Here is an 18,041-nt window from a genome sequence, read left to right as displayed (position 1 = left end):
TGTGACATGGTGTAGCATGGTGTGACATGGTGTGACATGGTGTAGCATGGTGTGACATGGTGTAGCATGGTGTATCATGGTGTGACATGGTGTAGCATGGTGTGACATGGTGTGACATGGTGTAGCATGGTGTGACATGGTGTGACATGGTGTAGCATGGTGTGACATGGTGTGGCATGGTGTAACATGGTGTGACATGGTATAGCATGGTGTCACACGGTGTCACACGGTGTCACATGCTGTAACAGTTTTAGGGAGGAACAAAGTGTGTAAAAGCAGCAATTCACCTGCTCACTGTTGCTTTTGTTAAATTTGTGCAGATCATCAGCTGTGTGTAAGGAGCAGTAATGGGAACAGCGTGTTGTTTATCGCTCTGTGGGTTTTATATTGACATTTCTCTTCCAGGGAGAACATTTGCTCCTAAATTGAAAAATTTAAGAGCGCACGGGGGAAAGAAATGAAGCAGCAGTATATTTTAAAATAATCACAAATGCCAAACGCCTCCTGCTTTGAATCTCCACCTGCACCTGGGTTCCACTTTCAGTTTTATGCAAATATGCAGAACTCTGGGTGGCAAATGGGAACATGCTGATTTTGATGACACATGACAGCATCAGCCGCAGAGCAGGTGCCACTGTGGTAGGTGGGTAAATAATAATAGTAATAATAATAATAAGCTTTGAAAATAATAAACTTTATGCTAACATTTTATTGTCACGGCCCGCTATTTCCTAATAATTTTCTAGAAAGGAATTGGGTGAAATGAACATGAACTCCACCAAACTGACATTTTCCATTAACTTCCACTAACATTTTCTAGATAATTTCCTGGTTCGGCTAAAGAAATCGCCAGCCACTAACTGAACTCTTCCTCCATTTTCCCCATAATTACTGCATAATGTCATGGTTCTTTCCTGGAAACTTCCCTAAGAGATGAACAGTTACGTATCGACTTATTTCTTGGATATTATTAGGAAATTGCAGACTTGTAAATCAACTGTATTTATATTTCAAGACATATGGAGGCAGAGACAGCTTTACAAAAAGACGATAAAACAATAACAGTATTAGAAGGAGAGGAAAAACATGGGGAGACATGAAAGAAAAATTGTAAAGAACCGAGCTTAGTTAGTTGTGTTCTATTTGGATAGGAACTATTTTTTCTCAGAGACGCACTACCTTCTAAACCGGTGTAAGCTCCACGAGAGCCAGAAGAGTCCAAAAAGAACTGCTGACAAAACAACGTTTTTTGCAAAACAACGTTTATCATAGTTTTCAAAGACTGTGGCGTATGCCCCTAGGTTTCTATTGCAGTAGAGTGGGAGGGGGCCGCCCGGTGTCACCGGACGGCCAGTGCAGGCGGCTAGCGAAGTTCTGGTTTCTACTGATAGGGATCATGACTTAAAACATGTCATTTGGGCCCAGGATTAAAAATACCAAACTATCCCATTAACAAAGAACAAGAAAAGACGAATGACAGATGTTACGGCCTCACCAAGTTCTCAATTAGGAAAAGAAAGTCTATAAAGGTTTGTTTTAAGAAGAGATTTAAGAGAAGATGCAGATCTGGAAAGCCTAATATCCTCAATGCGGTGACATCAGCAGTTTAGTATCCAGTCTGACGCTGACAGCTCAGACTGAGACAAAATATATCTTCTTGCATCTGATTTTTTGTGAATCAGGCTCTAATTGCTCTGCGTCTCAAGCCAAACATTTCAACACTGTCGAACATCTTCTTACATTCATTCCACTCGCAATTACGCCGCTGCAGATCTTCTTAAGCCCAAAATGAGTTTGGGTGCGTGTGGGGAAGCCGTCCAGAACGAGGCGGAATCACAACTAATCCCACCTGTATCCAATCAGAGCCGGAGAGATCAGCAAGGTAAATATGAACAGACTGAAGAGATTTTACTCAAATCTGGACTTCCTTCGCCGCGGCAGACAAATAAAAAAAACAAAAAAAAAACAGCAACACAACGAAGTGTTTGTTGTGTCTTTACAGCTGGCGGCAGCAGAAAGAGAAGAGTCGACTCTCGGTTAGTGAGTCAGAGAGTGGAGACGCAGCAGGAGAGACTCTTCTGACCCTCACCTCCCACCGTATCACACACTCAGATCCCTTCAGATCCCTTCAAGTCCTTCCCTGCAGGGTTTTATGCTCCTGAAGACTATCCAGGCATACACACACACACACACACACACACACACACACACACATACACACACACACACACGCAGAGTTGCTTTCGTTTTTATCCGTACTTTTGCATTTATATCCTTAGCTCCTGTGTTCTTTGCTTTGTGAAGTAATTTGTGATGAACCTGTAGACTAACATTTTTTTTTATTATATTCTTTATTTTTATCTGCATTTGATCTGAATTGACTCAAATTTTGGCTTTTTTGCATTTCAAATCTGTAACTGATCTAGTAGAAATGAACACGATCTCTAAAATGGCAATTTACGTGCTATGGACACATGTTATGGAAAAATAACGTTTCTCCACCACGAAATGAATTACGTTCCAACGAATCGAAATACGTTCCTCCACCACAAATTTAAAAATGTTTATCCGCCACAAATTGAATTACGTCCCAAAGGTTGGTTAACGGTTAAATTTAGGCAAGTAAAACGACTTTGGGTAAATTTAGGCAAGTAAAACGACTTTGGGTAAATTTAGGCAAGTAAATCTAGCATCAGTGAGGCGGTTTACTGTGGAGGAACATGGCTGCCACTGAAAACTGCAAAGTGGGAACAGCAGAAAGTCTTGGAGCTGCGCTTTGATCTTTATTTTCAGGGGATTTTTCATGTATGTACAGTCAGACTGATGTGAGGTTATGTAGTAAACAGATGGGAGATGGCAGCCATCTGTGAGTTCATGTGTGTGTGTGTGTGTATTAGTATTCCCATGCATGTGTGTGCACCTGCCTGCTTGTCTGTGTTTACGTGTGTGTGTGTGTGTGTGTGTGTGTGTGTGTGTGTATTCACATGCTAACTCGCCCCAGGCTCAGAAATTTGAAACTTCCCATCAATCGAAATGTTAAAGGAAGTCCAGAGCCGTAACATGTAGGAGGGGAAGCTTCAGATCAGAGAAAACGCCTCAAGGAGAGGTGAAGGTGGAGGGATGACAGCTGCCGAGGGGGAAGGAAGGACGGAAGGAAGGAAGGAAGGAAGGAAGGGTAGATCAGCTGTCAAATTGTAGAGGTGAAGAGTTTAGTTCTAAAAGTAGGGGAAGACAGGAGGAAGAGGTGATTTGAAGGAAAGAGTGAAGGAAGGAATGAAGGAAGGAAGGATGGATGGAAGGAAGGAGGGAACGAAGGAAGGAAGGAAGGAAGGAAGGAAGGGTAGATCAGCTGTCAAACTGTAGAGGTGAAGAGTTTAGTTCTAAAAGTAGGGGAAGACAGGAGGAAGAGGTGATTTGAAGCAAAGAAGGAAGGAAGAAATAAAGGAAGGAAGGAAGGATGGAAGGAAGGAAGGAAGGAAGGGTAGATCAGCTGTCAAACTGTAGAGGTGAAGAGTTTAGTTCTAAAAGTAGGTGAAGGCGGGAGGAAGAGGTGATTTGAAGGAAAGAATAAAGGAAGAAATGAAGGAAGGAAGGATGGAAGGAAGGAAGGGAGGGAGGGTAGATCAGCTGTCAAATTGTCTGGGTTGAAGAGTTCAGTTCTAAAATGAGGTGAAGAAGGGAGGAAGAGGTGATTCATATCAGGTGGTAAGAAGAGGAAGGAAGGAAGGAAGGAAAGAAGGAAAGGGGGAAGGAAGGAAGGAAGGGTAGACCAATTGTTGAACTGTAGAGGTGAAGAGTTTAGTTCTAAAATGAGGCGAAGAAGGGAGGAAGAGGTGATTCCTATCAAGGTGGCTGGGGAAAAGAGGGAAGGAAGGAAGGAAGGAAGGAAAGATGGACAAATATGGGCAAATGGGGATGGGACGCTCTTCTCTGCTGCAGCTCCACTTTGTAGTTCAGGCTGATATTTTCGGTGTATTTTGACATAAAAAATAATAATCAAAACCACAACCAGTCAGAGAAGTCAGAGGCCGTTAGAGAAACCATCCCACTGCTTGTCAAGGTGCTGTTGAGCAAGGCAGTGAACCTCAAATATACATGTGTGTCTGTGTGTCTCAGTGCTTTAAAGACAGAAATCTGACAGCAGTGAGTTCTGATTCCCTTTGAGGCCAAAAAGAAACGCTCAAAACGTCGAATCTCCCAGGTTCAAAGCCTTGCTGCATCGTGATATTATCCTTTCTTTATAAATCTCTCCCTCCATCCTCTCTCTCCCTCCCTCCCACTCTCTCCCATTCATCTCCCTTTTCATTACAGAATGAGTTTAATTCCAGAAGTGACAGACTTTTACAAAAAGACCGACAGCAGAAAGCCAGAACAAATTATGGATGTTTTTTTAAAAGGTATAAAAGAAGATAATTGAAGTCACTTTTACAGACTGGATGCTCCGTGTTTTAGAGATAGTGAATGATGAATTTTAACATCATCATTTTTTATTTTTATTTTTTTACCTTTGTGGAAATTAACTCTTCAATTTGTAGCCAAATACCCAGTTAGGCTGGTTTCCAAAGAGATTCACAATGATCAACTTCAGGTAATGATTTTTTTTTCCCCAAAATGGATGGATACCATTTTTGAAATTAACTCATTTATTTGCTTCCCCTCTTTCCTCTTTTTGTTATTTTATATTTGTTTTTTCTATTTTTTTTTTTCCATTCTTGTTACCTTGTCTGCTATTTATTCCATTTGCTGTGTCCTTGTAGCTGGAACCATTTATATATTCAATTTTTTTTAATTTTATCACGGCTTTACTTCACTGTCCTTCTGTTTTATGTCATTTATTCAGTCTTTTATTTCTCTTGAATGTGAAGCACTTTGTAACTTTGTTTTGAAAGCTGCTATTTAATAAAGACTAATATTATTATTCCCACTTCACATGACTCATGGCCCCTGTCTTCTCCTTGTCCCTTGTCTCCTTACCTGTCTGTTGCTTTTTAATTCCTGCTCTATAAGACAGTGTGCACAGGAGAGAGAGAGTTTACAGTATGCCTCTCTTTCCCTTTCTTCTTCTTGACCTCAACCAGGACTGTCGAGGAGCCGCTGACAGTTTTGGGGAAATCGGCCCGTTGGTGAGAACACAGACACCAAAATCACCATTTAGCTTCAAAGCTGCGACAAGCGATTTTTCCGACCACTAGAGGGCGACAGAGACCGCAACACGTTTGTAAATAACACACAGCAAAGCCACTGCACTACGGAGGCCTAGAGGGACAAATGGAAGGATAAATGCTAACAGCTAAGCTAAACGTAGCTGCTGAGAAGTGTCACCGGTTACCAAGTCAAGTCAAGTTTATTTATATAGCCCTTTGTCACAAGCATGTCTCAGAGGACTTTACAGACTTTACCAGTCTCACTTTGACAGATCTTTCTCCCGCTGAAGGTCACATGTCCCACAATGACAAGTGAAGAGGCAGGTAGCAAGTTTACTGGTTTAACAAGTTTACTCGCTCACTTCATCGATTCTGCCATTACGAGAATTTTTTTCAGGAATGTGAGGGGATGAGCGCCGCTTTTAAACAGCGAGGGAGAAGACAAGCTAGTTCTAAAAAAATGAAAAGCTGCTGAGGAGGAGCGGGAGGAGCTTTGTTCAGGAGCGGAATTTGACAACAAGCTTTAGAAAAGAGGAGAAAACAGCAGGCTGCTGTGTGGATATTGGTTTATATCATTATGTCTCAATGCAGGGGTGGACTTAGTGATTTGGGGGCCCTGGGCAAAGGCAATTATAGGGCCCCCTGAGTCCCAACATTCACTGTTTTCAATCCATCCTTTCTATACATTACCTTAAGTTGGGGCTGAGCTTGGAGGCAGTGGTAATAGGTAGTTAATAATAGGTAATATTGCATTTGGCAACATGGTGGCCATGACTCAAGACTGAAACAATTAGGGTGCTTTTCAATAAGGGAATTTCTTTTAAATTGATGAGAAACAGGGTTATATTGGCTCTATTCTTGTCTTTTATGGGGCCTAAGGCATTCGCCTAATGGTAAGACCGCCCCCGTCTCAATGAAATCTCCACATAGCACACATTAGATTCAGGACTGGTTATAAGGTCTGATATCGCTTATTGCAGGTTTAAAGCTGCTACAAGCTCTCATTTTCTCATTTTTGATGTGATGCTAGTTGCCAACTATCACTCCTCATAGTGTAATCTCCCAAAAACTGTGTATTTCCTTAAGGCTTAAGATTAGGCGCCCTCTTCTTCTCGCCACCTCTGTTTCTTCCTCAATCTTCACCTCATCCCTCACTCCCCCCCCCCCACCTCCATTAACTATGCTAATATATGTGCTGCTACTGTCCACTTGTCACCGGAAACAAGTCTAAGGCGGGTGATTAGGCGAAGCCAGACACCGGCATCGCTGAAAATGTTCTGCTTGGTGAGCAGACCAAAGCCACATTAGAGTCAGAATGGCTTTAATTTGCCAAGTACAGCAGTAAAACAAGGAATCTGACCTGGATAATTGCTGCCGATGCAAGAAGACAGTTGTGAAACAGTTTCACTAAACAGGGATGACGCTCCAGGGGCCAGGAGAAACGTGACAGAGACTCAATATACTGTAGTGCAGACCAGTGGTTCTCAACGTGGGGTCCGGGGACCACCCGGGGTCCTTGAGGGCATTCCAGGGGATCCCCAGCAAATTGATGAAGTGTTAAACTTAATTATTTTGTCATTTTAGAATGACTGTTTTGATCATAGTTTCACTGTTATCTCTCTACCTACAGTACAGGTAGTCATGGAATTCTATACAATAAAAATATTCTCAGATTTGGGTCCGAGAGACAAAATCTCATCAAATGGGGGTCCGTGGCCCTAATGTGGACTAAATTAGGGGTCCTTGATATGAAAAAGGTTGAGAATCACTGGTGCAGACAATACTGTGACAGAAGACTAAATTAACACGACACTACAAGTATACAGATGAAGTATTGCGATGAAGCCTGAGTATATACACTACCAGTCAAATGTTTGGACACATGCATTTTTCTTTTCTTTTTACTATTTTCCACATTTTAGGATAACAGGAAAGACATCAAAACTATGAAATAACACAAATGGAACTATGCAGCGACCAAAAAAGTGTTAAACAAATCAAAACGATCTTATATTTTAGATTTTTTTAAGTAGCCGCCCTTTGCCTTGATGGAAAGGCAAAAGGCTTTGGAGAGAAATTCATACATAGGATCAACTTCACTATTTATATTTGTCTAAGAAACACATTTCAAGCATTTAAGCAGAAGCCTTTAGATCAAAATGACTTTAAGAGAATGAGAGACACAGGTGGGTCCAGACTGTTGACTGGTAGTGTGTGTATCTTTTTTTACTGCGTGATTGCTGAATCAATGCTGCTTTTTTTTACTCCACTTCCAGGAGGGGAACTGTTTGGAGATATCTCTTTTTTTTAATTTTCTCTGCAGAGTTCAACCAAAGAATTGATTTTCCCTTTTCAGGTTGTTTCATTTGATTCAGTATCTAGAGGCTGAAAACTGTTCAGTATTTCACAAGAAAAAAAAGCAAAAATTTGAGAAAAATCAGAAAAAATACATGACAATAAATTTGTAGAAATAGTAGAAATATACTTTTTTCCAATCCCATAAATCATCTTGTGACCCTCCAAATTGAGAACCACCATGGTAACCAGTCGCTTGAGAGAGTTTTGTGCCACAATATACTAATGCGGTTTACTAATTTAGTTCTACAGTATAACATTCAACAAAGAAGTTAATGCAGGACATACAGTACAGTAGATGTAGGATAAATACATAGAGGACTTCAAAGAGATGTATCATAGTTGGTTGCAGTATTGACTAGCTTGATGCCGGATCTCTGAACCCATTCTTCATCTCGGTTTTGTTAACTACTCTGCACAAGTGTCTGGCCGAGATTAGTAACTGGATGTCTCAAAAAATGTTCTTCAATTAAATCACAGTAAAACTGAAGTTCTGGTTTTCGCCCCAGATCAAATCTCTACTACATAACATCCTCCAACAACTCGGTCCATTGGCTACAAATAGAAAATATTTTTCCAAAACCCTAGGCGTCATTTTTGACCACCAGCTGAAATTCGATAAACACGTTAAGTCAGTTATTCAGTCCTGCTACTTCCACCTGAGGAATATTGCAAAAATACACCCACTGTTATCCTTCCAACAGTTGGAAATGCTTATCCATGCTTTCGTGTCCTCCCGCTTAGATCACTGTAATGCTCTTTATTCCTGCCTAAGCCAAGACGCTGTTACCCGGCTACAGTTAGTCCAAAACTCTGCAGCAAGATTACTCACTAAGACCTCACATCACCCCGGTTCTTATGTCACTACACTGGCTTCCGATTACATTTAGGATTCAATTCAAGATCCTCCTCCTCACCTATAAGGCTTTGAATGGTCTTGCTCCAGAGTATATTGGTGAACTACTAATGCCTTATACCCCTGCTATAGGCCCCTCAGGTCCTCTGAGCAAGGCCTGCTAGTTGTAGCTCGTTCCAGACTGAAAACACGAGCGGACTGTGCGTTTGCTGTCCCGGGTCCCAGGCTGTGGAATAGTGTTTTTATGATTGAGTGATCATGTACACAATTTTGATTTGTGATGCCTTTAACTGTTGCTTTATTGTTGTAATGTTGTTAAATCTCATCGTTTGTTCTTTTAACCTTTTGTTCTTTTGTAAAGCACTTTGTAACCTAGGTTTGGAAAGGTGCTATATACATAAAATTTTACTTACTTACTTACTTACTTGTTCAAAATGAGATATCTCCCTTTTGAAAAACGTGACACCCGCTCTTAGTAAATGACAGCCAACGCTTGAAACAAACTGTGGAGCTTTTTAAATGATAGTCGGTAATCTAAATTATTGATTTATCCAGGAAAAGACAACTTGCTTGCTGTTTTCTTGTAACATCCTGCCTCACATTCACACAGCGCCACACGCTCGCCACTTGACATCCAGCTGCACTGGAGCAGCTGGAGGTCAAGTGCTTTGCTCAAGAGCACACAGACAGGAACTGTTGAGAGCTTGGAGAGCGTTACTCCTTCAGTTTCCTGAACCACATTGTTCAAGGTCTGGGGATTTGAATAGGCGAGTCCGACTTCTCTAACCTCTAAACTACTGCCACTGATCTGAAGTCCTCACACACGATCCTCCACACACATTCGCATTCTCAGTCATTTAAAGATACTTACTGATAAACTTCAGGTAATGATTTTTTTTTACGAAAATGGATGTAAAGCATTTTGGCGAGGATCTCCCTCCCTCTAGATCAGTGCTGTCACGAGAAGTTTGACTTTGGTAACAGTATGCTTTGGAGCATCTTTGGACACACTGGTACAAATAAGTGGTCATAATTGCCAAAATGAGAATCTCAGAATTCTGACTTTAAACTCAGAGTTGAGATTCTGACTTTATTCTTAAAATTCTGACATCAATTTCAGAATTCTGTTTTTTTTATCTCTGAATTCTGACTTTAATTTCTTTAATTTCATTCTGGCTTTAATTTAAGAATTCTGTCTTTTTTCTCTGAATTCTGACTTTAATCTCAGAATTCTGACTTTAATCTCAGAATTCTGGCTTTAATTTCAGAATTCTGACTTTAATCTCAGAATTCTGGCTTTAATTTCAGAATTCTGGCTTTTTTCTCTGAATTCCGACTTTTATCTCAGAATTCTGACATTTTTATTAATGATTTGATTAATCTCTGAACTCAAACACATTTTCCACATGTGGTCCTAATCCTCTTCCGTATACGCTCTCTGAAGGCGACGGCGAAACAGAATTTCAGTTTGCAGAACACATGGAACATTTATAAAGTCCGGTATTGAATTCAATCTTTCGGAGCGGGATTGAGGTGTTATTGAAATTTTGGTCATCATGACAAACTCTACTCCACATTACTCCACCTTCACCCCCCCCGCCACACTCACCCAGCGGCATGCCGATGCCGTATCCCTTGGTGTCCAGCAGGCCTCCGATCTGCGTCAGGTTGCAGTTGAGGCGGCGGTAATACTCGTTCATGGTGCTCTCCATCAGGAAGGCATACTTGGAGTTGAGGACGCGGGCGATGCCTTCCTCCGTGCTCTTCACAAACACGCTGGGCTGCTTGGAGTGCATGTAGTTCCACATCCGCTGGTACGTCTGGTACCGCGAGTTCTGGAGGGAGAGAGAGAGAGGGAGAGAGAGAGAGAGAGAGAGAGAGAGAGAGAGAGAGAGAGAGAGAGAGAGAGAGAGAGAGAGAGGGAGAGTTATATATCATCAGTCTATGATTTTCAATGCATTCCAGGAGTTATTTTGTGATGAAAAGTGTTGTAATTTAACTTTTTGTTTTACTCACTTTTCCTCAACCTGCCTCATCTACTTCTGCTTTAGTTAGATTTCCTACATTTCCCAGAATGCCTTTCGACAGCCACCAGAGAACACACACACACACACACTTCACCCCTCTTTCTCCATCTCCCCCAATCGCTCATTCTGCCTCACACACATACACAAACTTTGTTCTTTCTTTCTTTCTTTCTTAAACTATAACAGTGACTATGATAATTTCCTACTGAGCTGAGCGAGCGGGGAAACTCTGCCAGACAGACTCTGTGGACGGTCATCAAGCTTGTCAAGAAAACTCGGCCACGGTTGAACTTTTGGCGGCCATCAGCCATCAACAGCCAATCGGATTTGCATGCTTTTCCTCCCGATATGATTTTGTTTCATTTCAATAGTTCCGCCTGGCAAGTGCAAAATGGACAACAAGCCATTCAAACCATCCCAGTTCTCTACAACTTTAATTTGAAAGACAACAGGAATAAAAGTCCCAAAACGACGCTTGGGGAACTTTGCAGCTGCAGATCACGACTCAGATGCAATCAGAGCTTCTCGCACCGCCTACAATCAGTCAGAATGCAGAATTAGAATAGAAGAGCTTGCAGTGTGAACACGGGGTCATCCTCCTCTTTCTCATTCTGGAGAAGGTCATGGCAGCTGCTGTATGTTTGGTCTTTCTGCTCTTTCTGCTCTCGCTCTCTGTCCCTCCCTCCCTCTTTCCCTCAATTTTCAATTCAAATCTGTGTGCTTTATTGACATGAAAGCAACAAATAAACCAACAGTAAACATGTTGCCCCACATGCATGATGAAGTCCCCGTCTGGGCCAATCAGTAACAAATATGTCACCTTGTTTTGAGCTGTAATTGCAGTTCCCCCTTGGGAACATTTTGTCATTTTGCATGCTGGATCTCAGCGGTGAGATGCATCAAATCCCAAGCTTTGTCAAAAACAAATCAGTTGTGTCTGGATATTGCGTGACAGATTGACGAGCGAATAAATTATGTACTGCCCCTGCCCTTTGGACTGATCAGTGTAATTCTGAAATGTGAGAACGCAGTGGTGAGGTGCATCATTCCCTCAAGTTTAGACAAAATCCAACAAGGAACTAGAAATAACCGCCTCGCGGTTGTATGCCTCCACCAATAAACTTTGTTTTATCATTACAAGGACAGTCTTTATTTATTGAACATATATAATTAATGTGATTATAAGGTGAACTTAAAGATTAGACATTTGTGTGAAATTTTATCATAATTAGCGTATGAATTCTTGAGTTATGGCCAAAAACGTCTTGACCTTTGACCTTTGACCACCAAATTCTAATCAGTTCATCCTTGAGTCCAAGTGGACGTTTTGTGCCAAATTTGAAGAAATTCCCTCAAGGCGTTCCTGAGATATCGCGTGTTGTTGCAGCGCCTCTCTTAGGCCAATCAGTGCAATTTTGAAAATACCGGAACAGAGCAATGACACGCATCATTCCCCAAAGTTTCGTCGAAATCTGATCAGTGGCTAGATATTGCACCTGACAGACAGATGGACGTACAGACTGTCCCACCAACCGACCACAGTGATCCAGAGTCCCACCCCTGATTTCAACGTGGGGATACAAAACTTGCCAAAGCATCAAGATGAAAGACCAACATGAAGCCCCTCCCTCCCTATTAGTTCTGTCTCTCTCACCATGAAGAAGGTCATGGTGGACCCTCCGTGGATGGTGCCGTACTGGATGTTGGTCTGGTCGGCCAGGTCGTCCGGAGACTCGATGGGAACCTCCATCCTCTGGACGGTCAGGAAGGCCGCCAGGTTGGCCGTGTAGGAGGAGATGATGATCAGGGTGAACGCCCACCTGGACCAAGAAGAGACAAGAGAAAAGACGTGATGTTTTAACCTTTATTTACCCTGGGAAAATTTGCTGAGAACGCCTACTCTTTTTTTTTTTTTTTTTTTTTTTCAGCAAGGCCTGGAGCTGAAATGAAAAAGAGAGACAGATGGAGAGCGCTGCAAGAAATGTCGGTTTTAAAGCTGCACCAGGAAAGATGTTTAGGTAAAAATCCACTGGTGTCATCAATCATGAAGTTGGGGCTGCAGCAGAGAAGACCGGACAATTCCCATTAAAGTGCTGTGGAGATAGAGGTGATGAGCGAGGGAAGTAGGGACAGAGGGAGGGATTTAGATGGAGAGATGGAGGTAGAGAGGAAGAGAAGAAAGGAGAGAAAGGGGGAGAGAAGGAAGAAGGAAGGTTAGCCGGGTTCATATGGAGAGCGAGATAGAGAGAAATGGAGTCAGACAAAAAGGAGTTAGCAAAAAAAGGAATTAGACAGAGAGAAGAGAGCAAAATGGAGTTACACAAAAGATGGAATCAGGCAAAATGGAGTTAGAAATAAGGTGTTAGCCAAAAAGAAATTAGACAAAGTGGCCTTAAACGAAAAAGAAGTTTCACGAAATGAAGTCAGACAGAAAGAGGGAGTCGGACAAAATGTGAAGCAGAAAGGAGTCTCACAAAATCGAGTTAGATAAAAAGTGCAGTGGTTAAAAAAAAAAAAAAAAAAGAGAGAGCAATGGTGGAGGAGAGACACGAATAAATGAAGGAAGGCAGGAAGGGAGAGAGAGAGAGAGGGGGGGGGTGAATAAAGATGGGGATGGATGGAGATTAAGAGTAGAAATCAGCATAATGGCTCACCTGCGGGAATCAGAAAAAGGGAAAAGGAAAGCTGAGAAACCTCTGATAACAAATTGCAGGCTCTTGTAATTTGGAAATTGCAGCAATCAATATTGCAATTTTAATTTTTTTTTTTTTTTTTTTCTCTACGATTAATTGTGCGGCCCCACCAGCCCGGCAGCCAGCCAAACACACAGACAGTGCATAGCAATTTCTGCCACAGCCATTATGAGTTTTTATGGGCTAAGTGCTTGGCGAGGCCGGGAGCTGCAGGCTGAGACTGTCAGAGAAAGATGCTGATGGCCCCTCCAGTCCCTCCAGTATCACTCCACCATCTGCCTGGAAGAGGCTGCTGGGGCCGAGGGATGGAGGGATGGAGGAGAGGAGGGGGGAAGAGAGGAGAGGGGATGAGAGGAGAGGAGATGAGAGGGAATGAGGAGAGGAGATGAGAGGGAATGAGGAGAGGAGATGAGAGGAGAGGAGAGGAGAGGGGATGAGAGGAGAGGGGATGAGAGGAGAGGAGATGAGAGGGAATGAGGAGAGGAGATGAGAGGGAATGAGGAGAGGAGATGAGAGGGAATGAGGAGAGGAGAGGAGAGGGGGTGAGGAGAGGAGATGAGAGGAGAGGAGAGGAGAGGGATGAGAGGAGAGGGGATGAGAGGAGGGGAGGAGAATAGAGGGGATGAGAGGAGAGGAGATGAGAGGGAATGAGGAGAGGAGATGAGAGGGGATGAGGAGAGGAGAGAAGGAGTAGAGGAGGAGAGGAGAGGAGATGAGAGGGAATGAGGAGAGGAGATGAGAGGGAATAAGGAGAGGAGATGAGAGGGAATGAGGAGAGGATATGAGAGGGAATGAGGAGAGGAGAGAAGGAGTAGAAGAGAGAGGAGAGGAGAGGAGAGAGAGAGGAGAGGAGAGGGGATGAGGAAATAAGAAGAGAGGAAAAGAGAGGAGAGAACAGGAGGGGTGGAAGTAATAGGAGAGGAGAAGGGATGAGGGGAGAGGAGAGGAGAGGGGATGAGGAGAGGAGATGAGAGGGAATGAGGAGAGGAGAGAAGGTGTAGAGGAGGAGAGGAGAGGAGAGGATGAGGAGAGGAGGAAATAAGAAGGGAGGAAAAGAGAGGAGAGAACGGGAGGGGTGGAAGTAATAGGAGAGGAGAAGGGATGAGAGGAGAGGAGGAGAGGAGAGGGGATGAGGAGAGGAGATGAGAGGGGATGAGGAGAGGAGAGAAGGAGTAGAGGAGGAGAGGAGGGGATGAGGAGAGGAGGGAAATAAGAAGGGAGGAAAAGAGAGGAGAGAGAACAGGAGGGGTGGAAGTAATAGGAGAGGAGAAGGGATGAGAGGAGAGGAGGAGAGGAGAGGGGATGAGGAGAGGAGATGAGAGGGAATGAGGAGAGGAGAGAAGGTGTAGAGGAGGAGAGGAGAGGAGGGGATGAGGAGAGGAGGAAATAAGAAGGAGGAAAAGAGAGGAGAGAACAGGAGAGGTGGAAGTAATAGGAGAGGAGAAGGGATGCGAGGAGAGGAGGAGAGGAGAGGGGATGAGGAGAGGAGATGAGAGGGAATGAGGAGAGAGAGAAGGTGTAGAGGAGGAGAGGAGAGGAGGGGATGAGGAGAGGAGGAAATAAGAAGGGAGAAAAGAGAGGAGAGAACAGGAGGGGGTGAGTAATAGGAGAGGAGAAGGGATGAGAGGAGAGGAGGAGAGGAGAGGGGATGAGGAGAAGAGATGAGAGGGAATGAGAAGAGGAGAGAAGGTGTAGAGGAGGAGAGGAGAGAAGTGTAGAGGAGGAGAGGAGAGGAGGGGATGAGGGGAGGAAGAAATGAGATGGGAGGAAAACAGGAGAGAACAGGGAGGGGTGGAAGTAATAGGAGAGGAGAAGGGAAGATGGGAAAGGAAGAGAACAGGAGGTAGACCAAAGAAGAAGAGGAGAAGAAGAAGAGGAGAGGACATGGAAGCAAAGGATAGAGGAGGAGAGGAGGGATGGAGAGGGGAGGATGGGACAAAAGAGGAGAGCAGTGGGAAAACGTGGAAGAGGGGAGAGGAATTAAGATGGGAAGAGTGAAGAGGAGAGGAGAGGAGGAGAGGAGAGGAGGAGAGGAAATAAGAAGGGAGGAAAAGAGGAGAAAACAGGAGGGGTGGAAGTATAGGAGAGGAGAAGGGAAGATGGGAAAGAAGAAGAAAAGAAGAGAAGAGGAGACAAGAGGAGAGGATATAGGAGCAAAGATAGGGAAGAGAGGAGGGATGAGAGGGGAGGATGGGACAAAGAGGAGAGCAGGTGAGAAAGGGTGAGAAGAGGGAGAGGAGAGGAAACAAGAGGAGAAGAGATGAGAGACAAAGACAGGAGCAAAGGAGAAGGGATGAGAGGAGAAAAAGGAGAAGAAATTGAGAGAAGATGAGAAGAGGGAAGAGGATTTGATAAAAAGTAATAGGGGAAAGAAGAGGAGGTAGGAGTAAAGTCGAGGGAAGGAGAGGTAGGGACAGGAGAGGAGAAAAAGAAGAAGGGAAGATGAAATAAGAGAGGAGAGGAATTAGAGAAGAGGAGAAAACAGGAGAGGAGAGAAGAGGAGGTAGGAGAAAAGGAAAGGAAGGGAGAGGAGAAGAAGGAAGAGGGGGACATATGTGAAGAGGGAGAGGAATTGAGAAAAAAAGTAGAGAACATAAGGCCAAAGGAGAGGAGGAGACGGGAGATGGAGTGAGAAAACAGTACTTGAGGGGAGGAGAGAGGGTGGGAATGGAGAGAAGAAGAAGAAGGGGTGAGAGCAGAGGAGAGGAAATAAACTGAGAGGAGAGGAAACTGAGATCATCATTTTCACAAGAGAGCCACTTTACCATCTGTCCACATGCTGCTAATGTTTCTGAGGAATGAGGGATGGATGGAGGGGAGAGCAGAGGAGAGAGGAGAGGAGGAGAGAAGAGGAGGGGAGGAGAGGAGAGGAGAGAAGAGGAGGAGAGAAGAGAGGGGAGGAAAGGAGGAGAGAAGAGAGGAGAGGAGGGGAGAGGAGAGGAAAGGAAAGGAGTGGAGGGGAGGGGAGAGGAGAGAAGAGGAGGAGAGAAGAGGAGAGGACAGGAGAGGAGAGGAGAGGAGAGAGGAGAGGACAGGAGAGGAGAGAAGAGAAGAGAGGAGAGGAGAGGAGGAGAGAAGAGAGGAGAGGAGAGGGGAAAGAGGAGTGTAGGAAAAGAGAAAGGCAAGGAGAGATGACGAGAGGATGGTAGAGAGGAGGAAAGAAAAGAGAAGAGAAGAGAAGAGAAGAGAAGAGAAGAGAAGAGAGCCAGGTTCTGGACTCCTGAATCTCGTCCCGCCCACTTTTAAGACTTTGTCCAGGAGAAACAATCGAGCCAATCAGCGCCTTTGTGGGCGGGGACTAATGTTTTAAACGTTTTTCATTGGCGTTTCAGCAGAATAAAATTTGTTGAAATCACCTGCTTAACCTGCTACAACCTCAGGCTGAATAATGGAGTGGAAACAAAATGGACATTCAGTCTGAATATCAGGCTAGAGAAGAGTTTAGGAAAGAAGAGAATAAGAGAGAAGAGAGGAGTAGAAAGGAAATTCAAAGCTCACCTGCCCATCCATAAAGTCCCCACCCCACCCAGTCCCAGTCCCACTCAGTCCCAGTCCCACTCAGTCCCAGTCCCAGTCCCACCCAGTCCCAGTCCCAGTCCCACCCAGTCCCAGTCTCAGTCCCACCCGGTCCCGGTCCAGTCCCAGCACCCACCAGACCCCGCTGACGCAGCGGGTGGACAGCGCCCGGGGCATGATCTCTGACCCCTGCTGCATGAAGCCTCCCACCGGGAACCACAGGCTGTTCCCCAGGGTGTACTGGTTCTCCAGGACGTCCCGCCGCTCCCGCAGGCACGGGTGAGGGTTGTACCACTCATAGGGACTCAGCCTGGAGAGAGAGAGAGAGAGAGAGAGAGAGAGAGGGAGAGAGAGAGAGAGAGAGAGAGAGAGGGAGAGAGAGAGAGGGAGAGAGAGATTCAGAGACACAGAAGGACTGGTACACTTTTTTTTTAAAAACTCAAAAGCCATTGAAACATTTAGTATGGCTTCTGACATGTCTTTACTAACTTTTGAATGATTTGCAAAACTACATGTATTCTATAGTACAATAGCTTCAAACAAACATAATATCCCATCAATATGGTTTCAATACACTGTAGCCTATACTGTACACTATAATGTTGTAATTTTTGGACTTTCAGATATCCAAATTTTAATTTTTTCTTCACCTATGGTAAAAATGTATGGGTTTTATGGATCCCATTTGCCAATTGTTCTGTTTTTACAGTAAGTAGAAATGATATGAAGAGGATATTATATTTTAACACGTTGCTGAATTCTTAGAAATATGATGCTGCTTTATCTTCGCTTCACAAAGCCATGAAATGTAAGCTATGGCTAGCAATTAATAAAAAAAATAAATAAATAAAAAAAAAAATTCATTGCAGCTTCAAAACGATCAGAATCCACCTCAACAAATACAGAAATGCAGAATAGAGGAACCCCTGAAACCAAAAGTAGGCAATATTAGCTTTGGACCTAGTTAAAGGTGTCAACATCACACTATTCATTTTCACGTTAGACTGAAAGGGGGCGGGGCCAGAATCCCTTATTTGGCCAAAAAATTCTTGCTTGAAAGGATAATTTTTTATAGCTTTTTATAACTGGGTTTTGAAAATGTACATTTGTATACTGCTTTGGCAATGCTGATTGCGATAAACAGTCTTGAATTGAATTGATGGGTACAGAGTAAATAGAGATGGAGAAAGAGGAAAGTGTATGTTTTTTATGTTATACTGAAAAAATAAATACTGTACAGCACAAGACTGTGTTTGTCCCACCTGTGTGCCACATAAAGGATTGCTTCATATTATACTATTACAATAAATGTGCCGTATGTAATGCTGAGGCAAAGTGTTGGGAGGGAAACAATTGTGAGAGCGGAGCAGACAGAGAGAGACTGAAAGAAGGAAGCTACTGAAAGAGAGAGAGATAATTTTACACTTTATACACAAAAGACACAAGTGAA

General features: G+C 43.6%; 1 protein-coding gene across 1 annotated transcript in view; it reads right to left on the bottom strand.

The window, feature by feature from the left end:
* Positions 1 to 16,927, bottom strand: part of LOC139640036 (glutamate receptor ionotropic, kainate 5-like) — a gene marked incomplete at its 5' end in the record, with an annotated part of 36,615 nt that extends 19,688 nt beyond the window's left edge. Inside the window, 3 exons of the mRNA XM_071514195.1 lie at positions 9,965 to 10,190; positions 12,037 to 12,202; positions 16,728 to 16,927. Of these exons, the coding sequence (XP_071370296.1) occupies positions 9,965 to 10,190; positions 12,037 to 12,202; positions 16,728 to 16,927 (592 nt within the window). The remainder of the gene's footprint in view (positions 1 to 9,964; positions 10,191 to 12,036; positions 12,203 to 16,727) is intronic.
* Positions 16,928 to 18,041: the final 1,114 nt, after the last annotated feature.

This window comes from Centroberyx affinis, unplaced genomic scaffold (assembly GCF_046629955.1).
Source record: "Centroberyx affinis isolate AG114_WGS23_722 - 3 ecotype Tasmania unplaced genomic scaffold, CSIRO-AGI_Caff_v1 ptg008227l_1, whole genome shotgun sequence".
Classification (NCBI taxonomy): domain Eukaryota; kingdom Metazoa; phylum Chordata; class Actinopteri; order Beryciformes; family Berycidae; genus Centroberyx; species Centroberyx affinis.
The sequence above is the reverse complement of the archived record's forward strand: the minus strand, read 5'-3'. Positions and strand labels throughout refer to the sequence as shown.